The 16,061-nt window shown below is 42.6% G+C and overlaps 1 protein-coding gene across 2 annotated transcripts in view; it reads right to left on the reverse strand.

Annotated features, from left to right (window-relative positions):
- Window positions 1-16,061, reverse strand: part of NUF2 (NUF2 component of NDC80 kinetochore complex) — a 30,659-nt gene extending 14,598 nt beyond the window's left edge. For both annotated transcript variants that reach the window (XM_074962178.1, XM_074962179.1), the window contains exons 1-7: window positions 15,928-16,061; window positions 10,850-10,981; window positions 10,085-10,159; window positions 8,140-8,216; window positions 5,629-5,690; window positions 3,969-4,066; window positions 1,876-1,949 (exon numbers count right to left, since the gene is read on the reverse strand). In XM_074962178.1, the coding sequence (XP_074818279.1) occupies window positions 1,876-1,949; window positions 3,969-4,066; window positions 5,629-5,690; window positions 8,140-8,216; window positions 10,085-10,159; window positions 10,850-10,972 (509 nt within the window). In that variant the 5' untranslated portion in view covers window positions 10,973-10,981; window positions 15,928-16,061. The remainder of the gene's footprint in view (window positions 1-1,875; window positions 1,950-3,968; window positions 4,067-5,628; window positions 5,691-8,139; window positions 8,217-10,084; window positions 10,160-10,849; window positions 10,982-15,927) is intronic.

Below are 16,061 nucleotides of genomic sequence, written 5' to 3' on the forward strand. Positions count from 1 at the left end.
CAGTCATTTTCACTCTGACTCGAAGATCTTTCTTGGGTGGTAACAGCTAATTTAGAACCCATCACTCTAGCTGTATAGGGATTGTTGGGATTATTTTTTCCAGTATACATTACTTTGCACTTAATGTTGAATTTCATCTTCCTTACTGTTGCCCAGTCACCAGTTTTATGAGATCTCTAACTCCTCACAGTCTGCTTTGAATTTAACCTCTTGAATAATTATGAATCTGCTAACTTTGCCACTTCAACATATTTATTAATCATCTGGAAAAGGGGGTGAACAGTGAAAACAGGTAGGAGTACGGACCCTTGGGGGACTCCGATGGTCACCTCTGTACATCATGAAAATGGACCATTTATTCCTATCCTTTGTATCCTGTCTTTCAAACAGCTACTTGTTATACTACATTTTGGTTTTCATTTTTATTAATAGATTCACAGATTTAACACCAGAAAGGACCATTGTGATCATCTAATCTGGCCTCCTGAAAACACATGGGCCACAGAATTACACCCTGTAATCCCTGTAGCAAGTCTGTAACTTGTGGTTGAGCTGGAGCATCTGTTTAGTTCTTTAAAAACTTCAAGTGATTTAGAATCCACTACACATCCAACTTAGTTACTTGTCCCAATGGTTAATTGCCCTCACCATATTAGAAATGTGTACCTTATTTCTAGTATGATTTTGTCTAGTTTCAGGTTCCAGCTATTGATCTTGTCAAGCAGGCAAAGGCATAATTAAAGAGCCCTCTATCAGCCATCTTCTCCCCATCCAGATACCTTTAGACTGTGATGGAGTCACCTCTCTACCTTCTATTAATTAAGCTAAAAGTGACAGACGTAAGCTCAGTCTAAGACATTTTCCAGACCTTGAATCATTCTTATAGCTCTTTTCTGAATCTTTTCCACATCCATTTTGAAGTGTGGACATGAGAAATGGACACTAGTGTAGTAATGGTCTCATTAATGCAAAGGTTATACAGAGAATACCACTTCCTATTCAATATTCCTCTGTTTATATATCCAACAGTCACACTGGCCATCAGCCAATGGAAGGTCACATTTAGCTGGTTATCCACCATGAATCCTAAGTTCTGAAAAGGACTTTAAAGTACTTTAAACTATATCCACTGTATATATGCTCTTGAACACAGCATTCTTTCATTCTAATAAAACGGTACTATGTTTCTGAAGTTACTATCTCCCACAATCAATGCTAAGACGACGCTCAGAATATCAAATCTCTAATTCTGAATATGACTCACTAGGGCATTGAAAGTAACCCCCACAAGCTCTTAGGGAAACAACTCAAAGAGGAACCACCAGCAAACAGAGAAAGATGCCATGGGAAAAGTTTTATGTTTGCCTGAATTATAGTTATGGGCTAGCTAATCAAAGGCCCATAGGATTAGCACTAGGTACAAGAGAGTCCCTCCCTCTCTCCACAGCTATGAAACATTTGACCAACAGGAGAAGGCTCATCAGCTCAGGAGACAGACCTTTCATAGGAGCTGGACCTCAACTATGGAAATAAGAAAAACTGATCACCTGCCTCAATTTCAGAATAAAATGCAAACTCATCTTTTAACTTTCCCCTCAGTTGCTTTACACAGAAAAATAAGTCAATTTAAAAACAACTTAACCAAGTTATTTCTCCTACAGCCTGGAAGGAAGAAAGATGGTTACCTCTATCTTTAAAATAGATTCTCAGACACTGATGAGGCCATATAATGCCTCAGTTGATTTAGAAAAGTCAGTCAACAGCCACATCGTTTCTGTTCTAAGACAACAGCTTAATATTCCCCGTTAGATGTCACATGCATGTGTATTATAACTGCAAAATCCACAGAGGTCAATTACTAGACCCCGTACTCACTCAAGTTTCTCTAGCTTCACTGCTGCCTCCTGATTTGCTGTCTGCAGTTGCTGTATTTTTTCCAGAGCTGATTTCTGTAAATTAAGTTTAAGATATTTTAGTGATTGGTTTACATTATATGGGAGAACAAGCAGATTTATGATCAACCTACAACAACATGTTCCTCACACAGCCAGGTTGGTCCTACAATCCATGTACATTTCGTAATTTATTTGTACTGCTACCCTACCCAGTTGAGATAATTACTGGTAGTTCTTGGTCTGTACTTAGTCGTTAGTGGTCTGTTGTTCTAGCTTCATAGTTTCTGCGTAGTGACTGTTACCTGTCACGCTCTCCTCAAAGAGGAAGTTTTCCAAGTGTCCAAGTTTTTGCTCCCTGTGCTTGAATATTTCACGAGATACTAGAAGGGGGCCCCAGTTGCGAGGCCTAAAAACTGACTTGACAATTACCCTGTACTGAAACCCATATTTTAAAGATTCCAGTATGCATGTTTATTTCCAGAAACATCCAAATACTAAATTTAATGTGCAACAGGAAAAACAAGCACATTGATAGACAGGTAGTCTAGTTCATACCAAGTTACAAGGATGGATATATTCAAATATTGATTATAACAAACTGTAGTTATGTGGCAACTGGTGTCCTTTAAGATACTGTCACAGAATGGGCTCCTACACCTACAGAAACCCCCATTCTCTCCTGTAAGAAATGTGACTTTTAAAGTTACTGTTCCACATAGTTAGCAAGGGTCTGTCACCAATGTGTGTTACGTCTATCCTGTGCCTTTCAATTGCCAAAGACCCTGTAAGTAAGTGATGAAATCCAGGATGTATATCAGAATCAGCAGAAAAGCTATACACAGTTCATGTACTTTATCTTAACTCCCAAGGCAGCAAGCATATTAGAAATAATCAAGTCTTGAGTAGAAAGGCACTCCCCTTTCGTTTCTACACCATGGTTTTTTGGAAGCCATTATTAGGCAAAGGCTTTATTGAAAAAGTGGGTCTTAAGTGTTTGATCTGAATGTGTTTAGGTTTGGGCTCAATCTGATCTTCTCTGGCATTAAGTTACATACCCAAGCTCCATCAGCTGAAAGCATCTTGCCTTAAGTGCCCAAGTCTTATCCTGGGTATCACCAGCTGCCTCACCCCTGTAAGTGCAACTGTCAAAATATTGCCAACAAGGCAGTCCGTATAACAGATGGGATCTAACCAGTTGTGGTTTCGTAGGTTAGTACTCCCACTTCCAAGTCAGATTGGAAATGAAAAAGAAACCAGAGGAAGTCATGGAGCACTAGTCAGGTTTTGCTGGCTAGGATGCAGAGAACTGTGTGCTTCACCAGCTGAATTTTCCACATACTGGTCAGATTCAACACCAGGTACAGCAGGTAGAGCAGTCTACCTGGAGGTGATCAAAGTGTATATCATCCAAGCCAGATCATCCAGCAGGAAACCGTGTAATAGCCTTCCATCACAATGTGGTCTAAAACATTGACTCAGTGGTGAGGTAAGAGAATAGGCAAATTCCTAACTTCCCCTTCCTCCCATCACCACTACTGTCTTTCCTAGACTGACTTTGACCCAGCTTGTCCTTCATACAGCTGTTTATTTCTTCCAGACATTGAGGCATGCTTAAATGGGCTGAAGTTAGATGAAAAGAAGAATTGACATGTTTCCCCAGAGTACCACACCAAAGTGTTTCTGAAACTATTTACCAGTGCCTCATGTTTGATCAAAGCCTACAGCTCAATGGCACAATAAGACTTGCCTGTATTCAGCTGGTACCTGTAGGTGCTGCCTTTCCAACAGCTGGAAAAAATTAAGACTCCTTCCTACCCTGTAAACACTTAAATGTTTTCCCTAACGCATAGGCAGGAGTCACCTGGAATTTTATATTTTTTCCTCTTCAAGATCTGTCTTACAAAAAGACAAAAAGTTGTTACAGTCACTTTGAAAAAAGTTGTAACACATGGCATGCTAGTGTAATTTCCCAAACAGTACTTAAGCCTCTAAACTTCCAGATATAAATTAATATTAATTATATTTTTGATGGTCTTATCTGAGCTGTTTCTTACAAACTATACATAATCTTACATATGCCCACTGGAATTCCATGTAGATCTCACGGCGCGATTCTTGGAAGTGAATAAAGTTAAGAATGCCACTCAAGAAACGAGCTGTCCGCTTTGCTTCTAAAAGAGAGGAATAGCAAAGAAGGAGTGTTTTGGACTCTATATGCCCCATAACTGGAAAACTTGAGCATAGCAAAACTCAAACAGCTAAATGGAGGCAAAGACTGAATGAAGAAAAGTACCATGTACTATACTCCAAGGAAAGTTAGGAGGTTAATTTACCCATATTGGCTTAGAAGAGAATTTCTTACAGAATTTCAATGCCAGTTGGGGGGAGAGGGGTATTTTAAGAGAGATCTATTACTGACCCAATTATGTTTTAGAGAGGAACAAATCTTCCTCAGTCATGAAATGTACTTAAATTGATATGATTAAGTCATGTCAGTCTGAAAAAAATTAAACAAAACCCAAGTCTTATAGCTATTACCTTACCAGTATCTGAAAAAGATATAATTTGATTGTACAATCAACTGCACCAAGCCATGGATTTATGATGCATCCAAATGCATTGTCCAGGACCTTATACAATCTAAAAATAAATTTCAAACTGGGCATAACGTCTCAGAAAAACAGCCATTCCCCTGAAAACACTGAACACTGACTAATGTCAGTACAAAAAATATCTGATAAAAAGAAAAAAGGGATAGCTCAGAGGTTTGAGCTTTGGCCTGCTCAACCCAGGGTTGTGAGTTCAATCCTTGAGGGGGCCATTTAGGGATATGGGGCAAAAATTGGAGATTGGTTCTGCTTCGAGCAGGGGATTGGACTAGATGACCTCCTGAGGTCCTTTCCAACCCTGATATTCTATGATTCTAAGGGAGGCAAAAAAAGGTCAGCAACCCAAACAGAAAAACCTTGTACTAAACCCTGAAGACAGCTACACAGGGACTTCAGCAAACATATTCAAAGAGAATCCACAGCTAGGTCCCTGAACTGAGAAGGTCCTTCTCTGAGCTCAATTCAAATTGAATTTTGGAATAGAGAACAAGGACACTCCTGGCCAACCTCAAACGCTCTGGCAGGAAAACAGGAAGATGCAGAAATCAACTTAAATAAATTTCTTTAGCAAATTCACAAAGTCTTTCCTGAATGGCCTGTGCCACACCAGAACTGCAACACTGAGTTGGCAAGAGAGTGGAAGAAAAAAGGAAATACAAGTGTTTTCTATAGAAATATTTCCCCCAGGAAATCCACATTATCAAGTTCCAATCCTGTCACCTACTCATAATTATTTCTACTTTTTAAGAGTAATTATAACCACCATATATTGCAAAACTACTGTAAAACATACAATTACTATCTAACCTAGTAGCAAGACAGAACTGTAATGTTTTGTAAGAGAGCTGAGATTTAACAACTAATTAGTATTAACTGGATTGGCTAATTTGGCTAATAAGCCAATGGCTAATAAGAATTTTAAGAACTCTTTACTGAACTGGTCTTCTCTGCAGGCCATACCATGAGGTTCAAAAATAGGCAGCTACTGGTTCCATTACACCACAATTGTGTACCCCAGTGTAGAAAGTAAAACCCAAGAGTTTTCAAAGATCTTTCACAGAAATGGTCCAGGCATCATGTGTGAGCATGTGGAGACATGGATGGGTTAACAGATGCTTGCTTACTTGGATTTATGACATCAGCAAGCTGAAAGTCATTAATACGGCAGACCGGAAGAAAACGCTCCCTGTGGGAAGAAAAAAAATTTTAAAAGATACTGAATGTTATTAGTTCTGTGAACAAGCCTACTTCAAATGGCCACTACAGTACTTTTGCCCTATACAAATCTAGAGTACATGGGTGTTCTCCCACAACACTAGTGTCTGAATGTATCCTGGTACTGTACACAATGGTGATCAGATATGGCAGAATAAACTCACAAATAACATTTTAATAGTACTGCATTAACAAACTAGTATTATAGATCCTGAGTTGTTACAGTACCTTGCTTAAGGATTTTTTTTTTTAAGTTACTTTTCACAGGACACTTAAATTTAGAGCATTTTAGTGGGCAGTATCAACCAATGCTTCGTGAGGTGCTAGTAATGTTTAAGCAGAGATTTGAAGAACTTCCATTCACGTTTTATTTTGTGGGATCTTTTCTTTAAAGATGGATAACTTATTCAAAACCAATAGGTCTCTCAGTAGACTCAATTTAAGTTTTCTGAAACTTCTGTAAGAGTGTATTCAGTTCAGTTGGTTCTGTTGCAGCATGCTGCATAGACAGAATGTTTGGTTTTACACACCTGGGTTGTTTATTAGTGCAGTAGAACAAGAAAGGGATTTTTCAATGCTTCTTCCATGGACTGGCACATAAGAACGACAATATTTGTCAGATCTGGAAAACTTTCTATGCTAACCTACCAAATCAGAATGATGTCCTTCACATTCTGTTCAACTAAGGGCTTGTCTACTTAGTTCATGGCCAGCTGAGGTGTAAATCTATCCTACACTAGCCTGCCATGCGCCAAGCATCTGTGTAAACCCCACTGTGGCAAACAAAGTTCTGTAGAGTGCTTTGATCTACCCCGACTTGAACAGGAATGGATTAAAGTGCATTAGGGAACTTTTAGTGAGCTACAGCAGGGTCCACACGGACATTTGTGAGCAGCAGATTAGAGCAGGGTAGATATATACCCCAGCTTCCCAAAAACTCAGTGCTTGTGTAGACAAGCCCTAAAGTGATCTCCAATATCCAGCATACTAATTTTAAATTGTGTTTTTGCAAAGATTGTCCTCAAATGCTGATCCACTGTAGATCTTTGCCTCATTCACCATCCCACCGTGCACAGTGAAACAGGGAGGGGTCCGGCAGAAAAAAAAATAGTATATGCTCATTTTATTCAAAGTTGAAAGTAAGTACACAAGGAGACAGATACCATGGAGCAATTTACTTTACAACCTTAACGTTCTCTTATCGTAGCTTTTTATATTAGTATATCTTTAGTAAATGCTGAGTTTTAACTGCCCATTTAGAGCACATCCTCTTCTTGTGGGGAATATCACATTAAATGCATTCTTCAGTTTTGCACTGTTTTCTTGTAATTTCCTTCCTTTTCAACATAGTACACCCTCCAGCTTCTCTCAGAAGCTTAAATTTATTTTTTCAGTGTATTAGGGCATATCTACACTACACTACTCTATCATCTTAGGTCAACTTACAGCCACCGCAGTAATTATTGCTGTGGCTGATGTCCACACCATCCTCCTGTCAGCTTCCTGCTGCGACCCCAGGCTCTCATCTCCATGCTCCCAGCCAGGAATGGGGGGAAGGAGATGGGAGGGGATAGCCACCTGGGACTTCTCTCCTCCCAGCCAGGAAATGGGGGCAGCCACCCAGGGCTACTTATCTCCCTGAGCAGGGAGCCTCTGGGCAGCAGCCTGGCTGGGAGCAGAGAGCCAGTGGTAGTGGGCCTCTAGCTGCCCAGCTGTCTTGTCAATTTCATGGCTCCAGCATGAAATTGACAAGACAGCCAACAGCCTAAGTAAAGCAGTGTCTACACTTACATCCGTGGGAAAACAGTGTAGTGTACACTGACATAATTGAACATAAGCTGTTGTACACTGACCTAATTGTGCAATGTAGACAGGGCCTTAGAAATGGAAACAGAAAAAGAAATAGGAGTGGACTAATATGAAACTTATAAGTCAATCTGCCCAATGTCAATTATTCCACCACACACCGAATAGAGCAGTGTCTGTTAGATGCCTCTAACAGTGCCTCTAACAATGATAGACATAACTGGGGTGATACTTCAGGCTTATGTAACAGCTACTCTAAGATCCTCCTCCGTATCATATGCCATAGGCCTCAGTGAACTGCTTCAAGCTATTCCCAATTCAATTGCGTGCTCACTAGCTTACCATCATTTATTGTTGATCTAAACCTCAGTCTCACAATCCTAAAGCATTAAAGCTATCTCACACATTTGGATAAAAAGCAGCTGGCAGCAGATTCTTAGTCTACTAAACTGTTAGCCACTTTAAGCTGCCTCTTGTTAGTCTGCTAAATTTTATTTCACACAAGCTCAACAAGTTGAAGGACAACCACAATTGCACAGAGGCCAATCACCTAAAATTAAACTACAATCAAATAATGAATGAGCAGTATGAAAAAATCCATTTGTTGTACTCACATATTAATATACAAGTTACAAATAGGTAGGAAGCCTTCAACAATCTGTGGATACATTATGTCAACAGTGACCGGCATCTAAACACAAGAGTCAATAAATAAGACTATTACAAGGAGTATTCACATGGGGAAAATACTAGTTTTTTTAATGGGAAAGTCACTCAGAGGTGATAAACATGGGTGGGGAACTATCACTAAACGTCAAGGCAAAGGCAAGTTAGTGGTTCCCAAACTGCAGCCTGTGGATCCCTGTCCTGGTGGCTCACAGAATAATGTTTTGAGAACCAAGTAGTTGAAAACTGGACAGGGTGGGAAGGTTCGTGTTTCCAGGAGGGGGTTTCTCAAACAGCTGCTAAGTGATAACATTGGAAGGTGCTTGCCTAGTCAATACCACCTGGAAACGAGAACGATTTACTCACACAATACAAAAATACAGCATCCTAACTAAAAAAAAATAATCACCTGGCCCACTGAATCCTTTAGACGGAATCAAAGAAATACAGTTAACTAAGGCTGTGGTCAAGTAACATTACAGGCTAGAACAGGTGTGAATGTTCAAGTGCAATAACGGATTTATGATGCACTGCCATGTTTCAGACTAGAATTGAGCCTTAGATATTAGCACAAGCTGATAATTAGTAAGGAAATTCTTGGTTTACCCCCTCAAAACAATGTGGGTCTGGATTCCTGTGCTGCCATGTAATGTTATAGTATTTTTTTACACGCCTGCATTACATTTTAATGCACTCATTCAAGTATATTATAGTGTAGCACCAACTCCACTATAATTAAAGGGTGGAGTGTTGCTTTCTGTTTGAAAGTAGACTATTCTAAGTGCTCTAAAATCCACATGCTGGCTCAGATTGTTTTGAAATTTGCTATGCCTCATGGGGGTGCTGAGTAGAGTCCGTGAGCAAAGTTGGTGTCATTTGAGAAAGTGGCTCCCAAGAAACAGCCCTATCCCCAAAAAACAAAATTTCACAAAATCATTTTGTTCCTCTTACTTTTTTTGCACATATCTGGGGCTCAGACTACAGCTCTGACCCTCCCCAAACTGATCTCAGTTGCTCTGGATTTATCTCAACTAAAGCATGGCACCCACTGCCCCTGGTGGGAAGGGAGGACATTATACTGAAGAAGTTACTCAATGTTAGTTAAGAACTCCAGATCAGCACATGCCAAACTGACATGCCTAAAAGAGTAGGCAGCAAGTCTCGGGCTCTGCTGAAGCAAGGTTTCCAGGCAGTCTTGTCACAGTACCTGGGTGACTCAAGGTGACATTCTGTGGTCACTGAAACATGCATTGCGCACATTCTGCAGAGGCTCATTTTGGGAGTTTTGCCCTGAAACCAAAGTTTCTGGAAGCCAGGAATCCTTACGTTATTCACGGCTATGACAGACTTCCCTTGACCTTGGCAAGTTACAACTTTTGTACCTCAGTTTGCCCATATGAGAGATGTGGCTAGTACTTATTTAGCCACAGGGCTGTTAGGGATTAGTTATTATTGTAACACTTTGGAGATAGAAATCTATATAGTGTTAAATTAATGAGGAATCAGTTTTTAGTTTGCCCAGGCTGTCCGTTTCATGGACTGCTTTGTTCTCAACTCTATTTTTATAGTGGTATTTTTAAAGTACTTTTTATATTTATTTTGTCTTGAGAAAGAAAGGTTAAACCCAAAATACAGCAGACTGGGAAAATAATAGTATCCAGTATTTCTAGCTGTATTACACCTGAAGTTATTTGTTAACTAAATGCTGTGGATTCAATGCAAAATACCACAGGACTTTCAAATTCACATTCAGCTACACAAAGTGCTAGAAGGATCAGCTAATTTAAAAATTCAAAAAACCCAGTGCTTTAATAACTGTTAATTTTCATTATTCTGGAAGCTGAGTTTCACTTTCTTTTTTTTCCACTTAATTGTGCACAACTGTATACACACCATATAGAAGTGCTCCAGACGGATTCCATACACATTCTGCAAGGTTCTCATGAAGATCATGTGCAATACCTCACGCTACAAGAGGGAGAGAGAACATTTAGTTCCAGTAATTACAAGTACACTAATACCAAGTGACTTGATGAGCTTCCTCTCTGTAAATTACTATTTAGACTTCCTTGTGATTTATAGCACACAGAATATATCACAAACAAGTAGTACTCTGCCTTTAACAAATGAAGAGATTTCATTTTTTCACAAAGACTATGAAGATTTATGACAATGTGTGAATATACAGAAATTCAGATATTCAGTGCATTCCATTATTTGAATTCTGCAACTTCTGTACTGTAATACCAGAGCTTCAAATTTTACTGAATACATGGTTAAGCACCTTCACCTGGCTAAATGCATGGTCTTTAAGGCAGAACTGTTGCTAACAATTAAGCAACAGACAAATGGCATTCACTATCATTAGGCTAAATCTGTTACACAGAGGATGGCCTAGTAAAGCAGGTTTCCCAATTTCATAAAACCAAGTTATGGGTTCCAATGTCCTAATCATGAAATTGCATGCAGATGCAGGGGTCTGTCTGCTCACCTGTAAGATGGCAGACCACATCTGTAATATTTCCTCATGTGAATATTTTTACCACAGCCAGTGGGACTACTTTTGCAAATAAGCGTTATGTGGTAAAATCCTGAATACACTGTTCTATTTACATTGTCCTCCAGCAGCAAGCTACTCTGTTTCCAGAGCATTCTTACCTTGGGATTTGGAAACAAGTCATTTTTGGAGAGGTTTTTAGCTTCGGATCCTGTTAGGATCTGATTGCGGATGTGAGTTATGATGTCACTAGGATTATATCTGGGAAACGTTAAGAGATCCATTTTGCAGGTCTGCAAAGAAAAACAGCAGCACAAAGAATGCACCTTTAAAGTCCCACAACTGTCAGAGCACAGGCTGGGGAGATTATGCAGAGGAGCACAGATCAACGGCTGATCCTCCCAGGGCCTCTGCATGACACCAAGCAACCTCCCAGCAGAGTCCTCTATGGAACTATCATAGAGGTATGGGCTCTGGGCTCCAGCTCTGGTTCCAGACCCAGCACCACCACAGAAAAATCCCTTTTCCCCATGTGGAATTGTCACCCACTCCCATTTCCCTGTGACTGTTCTTCACATAGCCCGACACTCCTCCCCCAGGCACTAACGGCCCCCTACCCCACTCCAGGGCCCTCCACAGACCTGACCCAGCCACGAAGAGCGCTAGATAAAGTGTATATCCTGTTACATTACCATCAAGCAGCAGTAAACCTTTAAAATAAAATGTCAAATCTTGAGGTTACTTGACCTATGTTGAGAAAATAATTGGGAAGCATTTGGAATTTGACGGGACATGATTAAGATGTGATCTATTTTTATTTATAGGATTATTTTATGGTGCATACAGATCAGCGATCGAACAGCAAATACACTTTCCTTTGACCTAATCAAACTCCTTACTCCCTTGCTGATCCCCTTGCCATATTTCTTGGAAAAAGTTTGTGTTTAATGTTTTTTGCAGCTTGTATGCACAAAATAGGACAAAGGTCAAAAATAACTGCCTTTTTTTTTTTTAGCCTAAACTCATGATGTTTGATAACCCCAATACTTTGGGGCCCAAAGGCACAACCACCAAATGTTGTCCCATTGCTAAAACTTCAGAGTGAATAAACTGTGCCTGTGAAGCATAACACCTGTCTTGATGGCCTTTAAAGGTCAGGAAGGAATTTTTCCCCAGGGCAGATTGGCAGAGGCCCTGGGGGTTTTTCGCCTCCCTCTGCAGCATGGGGCATGGGTCACTTGCTGGAGGATTCTCTGCACCTTGAAGTCTTTAAACCACTATTTGAGGACTTCAATAGCTCAGACATAAAATTAGGGGCTTGTTACAGGAGTTGGTGGGTGAGATTCCGTGGCCTGCGTTGTGCAGGAGGCCAGACTAGACGATCATAATGGTCCCTTCTGACCTTAAAGTCTATGATTCTTAAGGCCCCCCCCCCCATCAACCTTCCACCAAGCACTGACAGCCCCCCACCACATCAGGTCCTCCCATGGACCCATGCTACCCTTAACCCCAGTCACCGGGACCCCAGGTGCACTGCCGCCACCAGGCACTGACACGTGCCCCGCCTCCCCCCCACAAGGGACCCATCATATCTCTGCCCAGGGGACAGGGACCTCAGGCACCCCAAAGGGCCCCATCACTCCTCCTGCAGGCACTGACAGCCCCTCCTGCTCCAGGATGACTGAATTTCATCTACCATTTTGTTGTCCAATGTTGATAAATGCAAAGTAATGCACATTGAAAAAACAATTCCAACTGTATATACAAAATGATGGGGTCTAAATTAGCTGTTACTACTCAAGAAAAATCTTGGAGTCTGTGTTCTCTGAAAATACCTATTCAATGTGCAGCAGCAGTCAAAAAAGCTAACAATGTTAGGAGTCATTAGGAAAGGGATAGATAATACAAAAATATAATATATAAATCCATGGTAACGCCCACATCTTGAGTACTGTGTGCAATTCTGGTCAGCCAGTCTCAAAAAAAGATATTTGAATTGGAGAACATATAGAAAAGGACAACAAAAATTATACAAAAGAAATGCAGTAGATCCAATCTACCTAGATTTCACTAAGGCACGTGATATAGTTTCACATGGGAAATTATCAATTAAATTAGAGATGATGGGGATTAATACAAGAATTGAAAGACAGCTAAGGAACTAGTTAAAGGTGAGACTACAATGTGTCATACTGAAAGGTGAACTGTCAGGCTGGAGAGGGGTTACTAGCGGAGTTCCTCAGGGTTCTGCCTCAGGACCAATCTTATTTAACATTTTCATCAATGATCTTAGCACAAAAAGTGGGTGTGCGCTAATAAAATTTGCGGGGGACACAAAGTTCGAAGGTGTTCCCAATACAGAGGAGGACCGGAATATCATAGAAGAAGATCTGGATGACCTTGAAAAATGGAGAAATACAAATGGGATGAAATGTAATAGTGCGAACTGCAAGGTCATGCACATAAGAACTAAGAACAAGAATTTTTGCTATAAGTTGGGGACATATCAGTTGTAATTGATCAAGGAGGAGAATGACCTGGCTGTATTGATCAATCACAGGATGACAATGAGCCACAATACAACGCAGCCATGAAAAAGGCTAATGCAATCCTAGGATGCATCAGTAGAGCCCTGAAAATCCACGGATATCCACTTCATATCTGCAGTCCATTTTTGCAGTTAATGGATTGGATGTGGAGACAACCGTGCATGGCTCTACCCACCAGCGGCGCCTGACCCTCGGCATCCAGCTCGGGCAGCCAGGGGGATGCAGTGCGCTTGGGGCCGGCGGCCAGCAGCTGGGGGGCAGGTCGCAGTCACTGATGTCCAGCACCTGCTCACCGCACCATTTCCTATCCAGAAGCTCTGGCCCCTCAAACAACACCAGCATTCCCACCATGGCCCAGCCAGGCAACACTGGCCACACTCCCAGCCCGCTGGCTCCTGGGCAGCAGGGCCCGCCCCAGCCACAGAGATTGGAGCGGGTGGCGCCCGAGTGCCCCATCCCTCTGCCCTGCTATGATGCAACACACCCTGCTGCTGCCATCACACACGAGCCCCCAGGGAGCGGTATGCGATGCCCCTTCCCTCCAACCCCCATGCCACCCCTTCTCCTCGAGACCCTGTCCCCGTGCCACCCCCTATGCCCAGTACCTGCCCTCATACCACCTCTTCACTGCAAGACCCCACCCCCTGCTCACTCATCTGCACTCTCCACCCTGTCACTATCTTTGGCCCTTGTGAGACAGCTTGTTGCTGCTGGTGCAAATACACATAAAAGACAGCCAGTGGATAGCAGGTCGGATGCACATTGATTCTGGCAGATGCGGATCCACATTTTTTGTATCCACGCAGGGCTCTAAGCATCAGGCAAGGTATTTCCATGAGAGACAGGGAAGTGTTATTACCATTATACAAGGCACTAGTGAGACCTCATCTGGACTACTGTGTGCAGTTCTGGTCTCCCATATTTAAGATGAAATCAAACTGGAACAGGTAGAGAGATGGGCTAGTAGGAGATCAGAAGAATGGAAAACCTACCTTAAGCCAAGCTCTTTGAGTCTCCTCTCATGTTTAGCCTAGTCAAATGAAGGGTCAGGGGAGATATGATTGCTCTCTATAAATACATGGTTAGAGGAGTTATTTAAGGTAAAGGCCAATGCTGGCACAAAAACGAAAGCATATAAACTGGTCATCAACAAGTTCAGGCTTGAAATTAGATGAAGGGTTCTAACCATCAGAGGAGTGAAGTTCTGGAAGAGCTTTCCAAGGAGAGCAGTGAGGGCAAAAAACCTACCTGGCTTCAAATTGAGCTGGATAAGTTTATGAAGGAGGTGGTATGCAAGATTGCTTACAATGGATGTGGCTATCTGCAACTGTTAGTAGCAAATATCTCCAACAGCCAGAGATGGGACACTAGATGGGGTTGGCTCTGAGTTATTACAGTGAATTCTTTCCCAGCTGTCTGGCTGGTAGGTCTCTCAGACACAGTGAGGGTCTAATCACCATATTTGGGGTCATGAAGTTTTCCCCCAGGTCACATCAGCAGAGACCCTGTGGATGGGGTAGGAGGGTTTCACCTTCCTGTACAGCATAGGGCACATGTCACTTGCCGGTTTGAAGTAGAATAAATAGTGAATTCTCTGGTTTCAGAGTAGCAGCCGTGTTAGTCTCTATCTGCAAAAAGAAAAGGAGTACTTGTGGCACCTTAGAGACTAACCAATTTATTTGAGCATAAGCTTTCGTGAGCTACAGCTCATTTCATCGCATGCATCCAATGAAGTGAGCTGTAGCTCACGAAAGCTTATGCTCAGATAAATTTGTTAGTCTCTAAGGTGCCACAAGTACTCTTTTCTTTTTGGTGAATTCTCTGTAACTTGAAATCTTTCAGTTGTGATTTGAGGACTTCTGTAACCCAGCCAGAGGTCAGGGGTCTATTACAGGAATGGGTGGGCGAGGTTCTGTGGCCTGCGATGATGGTCCCTTCTGGCCTTAGGGTCGATGAATCAGGGTATGGAACAGCTTGCATATGAGGAAAGATTAAAAAGACTGGGACTGTTCAGCCTAGAAGACAGACTCTGAAGGAGGACAGAGCTCTATAAAGTCATGACAGGTGTGGAGAAAGTAAATAGGAAGTGTTATTTACTCCTTCTCATAACACAAGAACCAGGGCTCACATAGTGCAATCAATAGGCAGCAGGTTTAAAACAAACAAAAGGAAGTACTTCTTCACACAACGCACAGTCAACCTGCCAACTCTTTGCCAGAGGATGTTGCGAAGGCCAAGACTACAGCAGGGTTCAAAACAGAACCAGATAGGTCCATGGAGCATAGGTCCATCAACTGCAGGGAGCCAAGACGGTCAGGGACACAACCCGATGCTCTGGGTGTCCCAAAACCTCCAACTGCCAGACGCCGGGAGTGGACGACAATTGCCCGGCTCTGTTCACTCCCTCTGGGGCAGCTGGCACCGGCTGCTGTCGGAAGACAGGATGCTGGGCGAGATGGACCTTTGGCGGGACTCAGTCTGGCCGTCCTTATGCTCGGGGCCCCAGGCACGGACACCCCCGCCCACACCGGGCCCAGCACGGACACCCCCACCCGGGGCCCCATCACTTCCGCGCGAGGCACTGACACGCCAGTGCCCAGCACCGTCGCGCGCTCTCCCCGGGCAGCCGGGGGCTCGCAGCCGCAAGCCCCGGTGCGGGGGAGGGGTAAACGCCGGCGCGCGCCGCTCACCTGACCCGAGAGGAGTAAGATTCACACAGCTGGGCCGCCGCGCTACCCCTCACGTCACTTTTTCAAATCTGGCGGGCGCTCCGCCCCCGGTAACGTCACTTCCGGCGCGACTGTGTTCTGCCCACAAGCCAGGC

The sequence above is a fragment of the Natator depressus genome, chromosome 8 (assembly GCF_965152275.1).
Source record: "Natator depressus isolate rNatDep1 chromosome 8, rNatDep2.hap1, whole genome shotgun sequence".
Taxonomy (NCBI): domain Eukaryota; kingdom Metazoa; phylum Chordata; order Testudines; family Cheloniidae; genus Natator; species Natator depressus.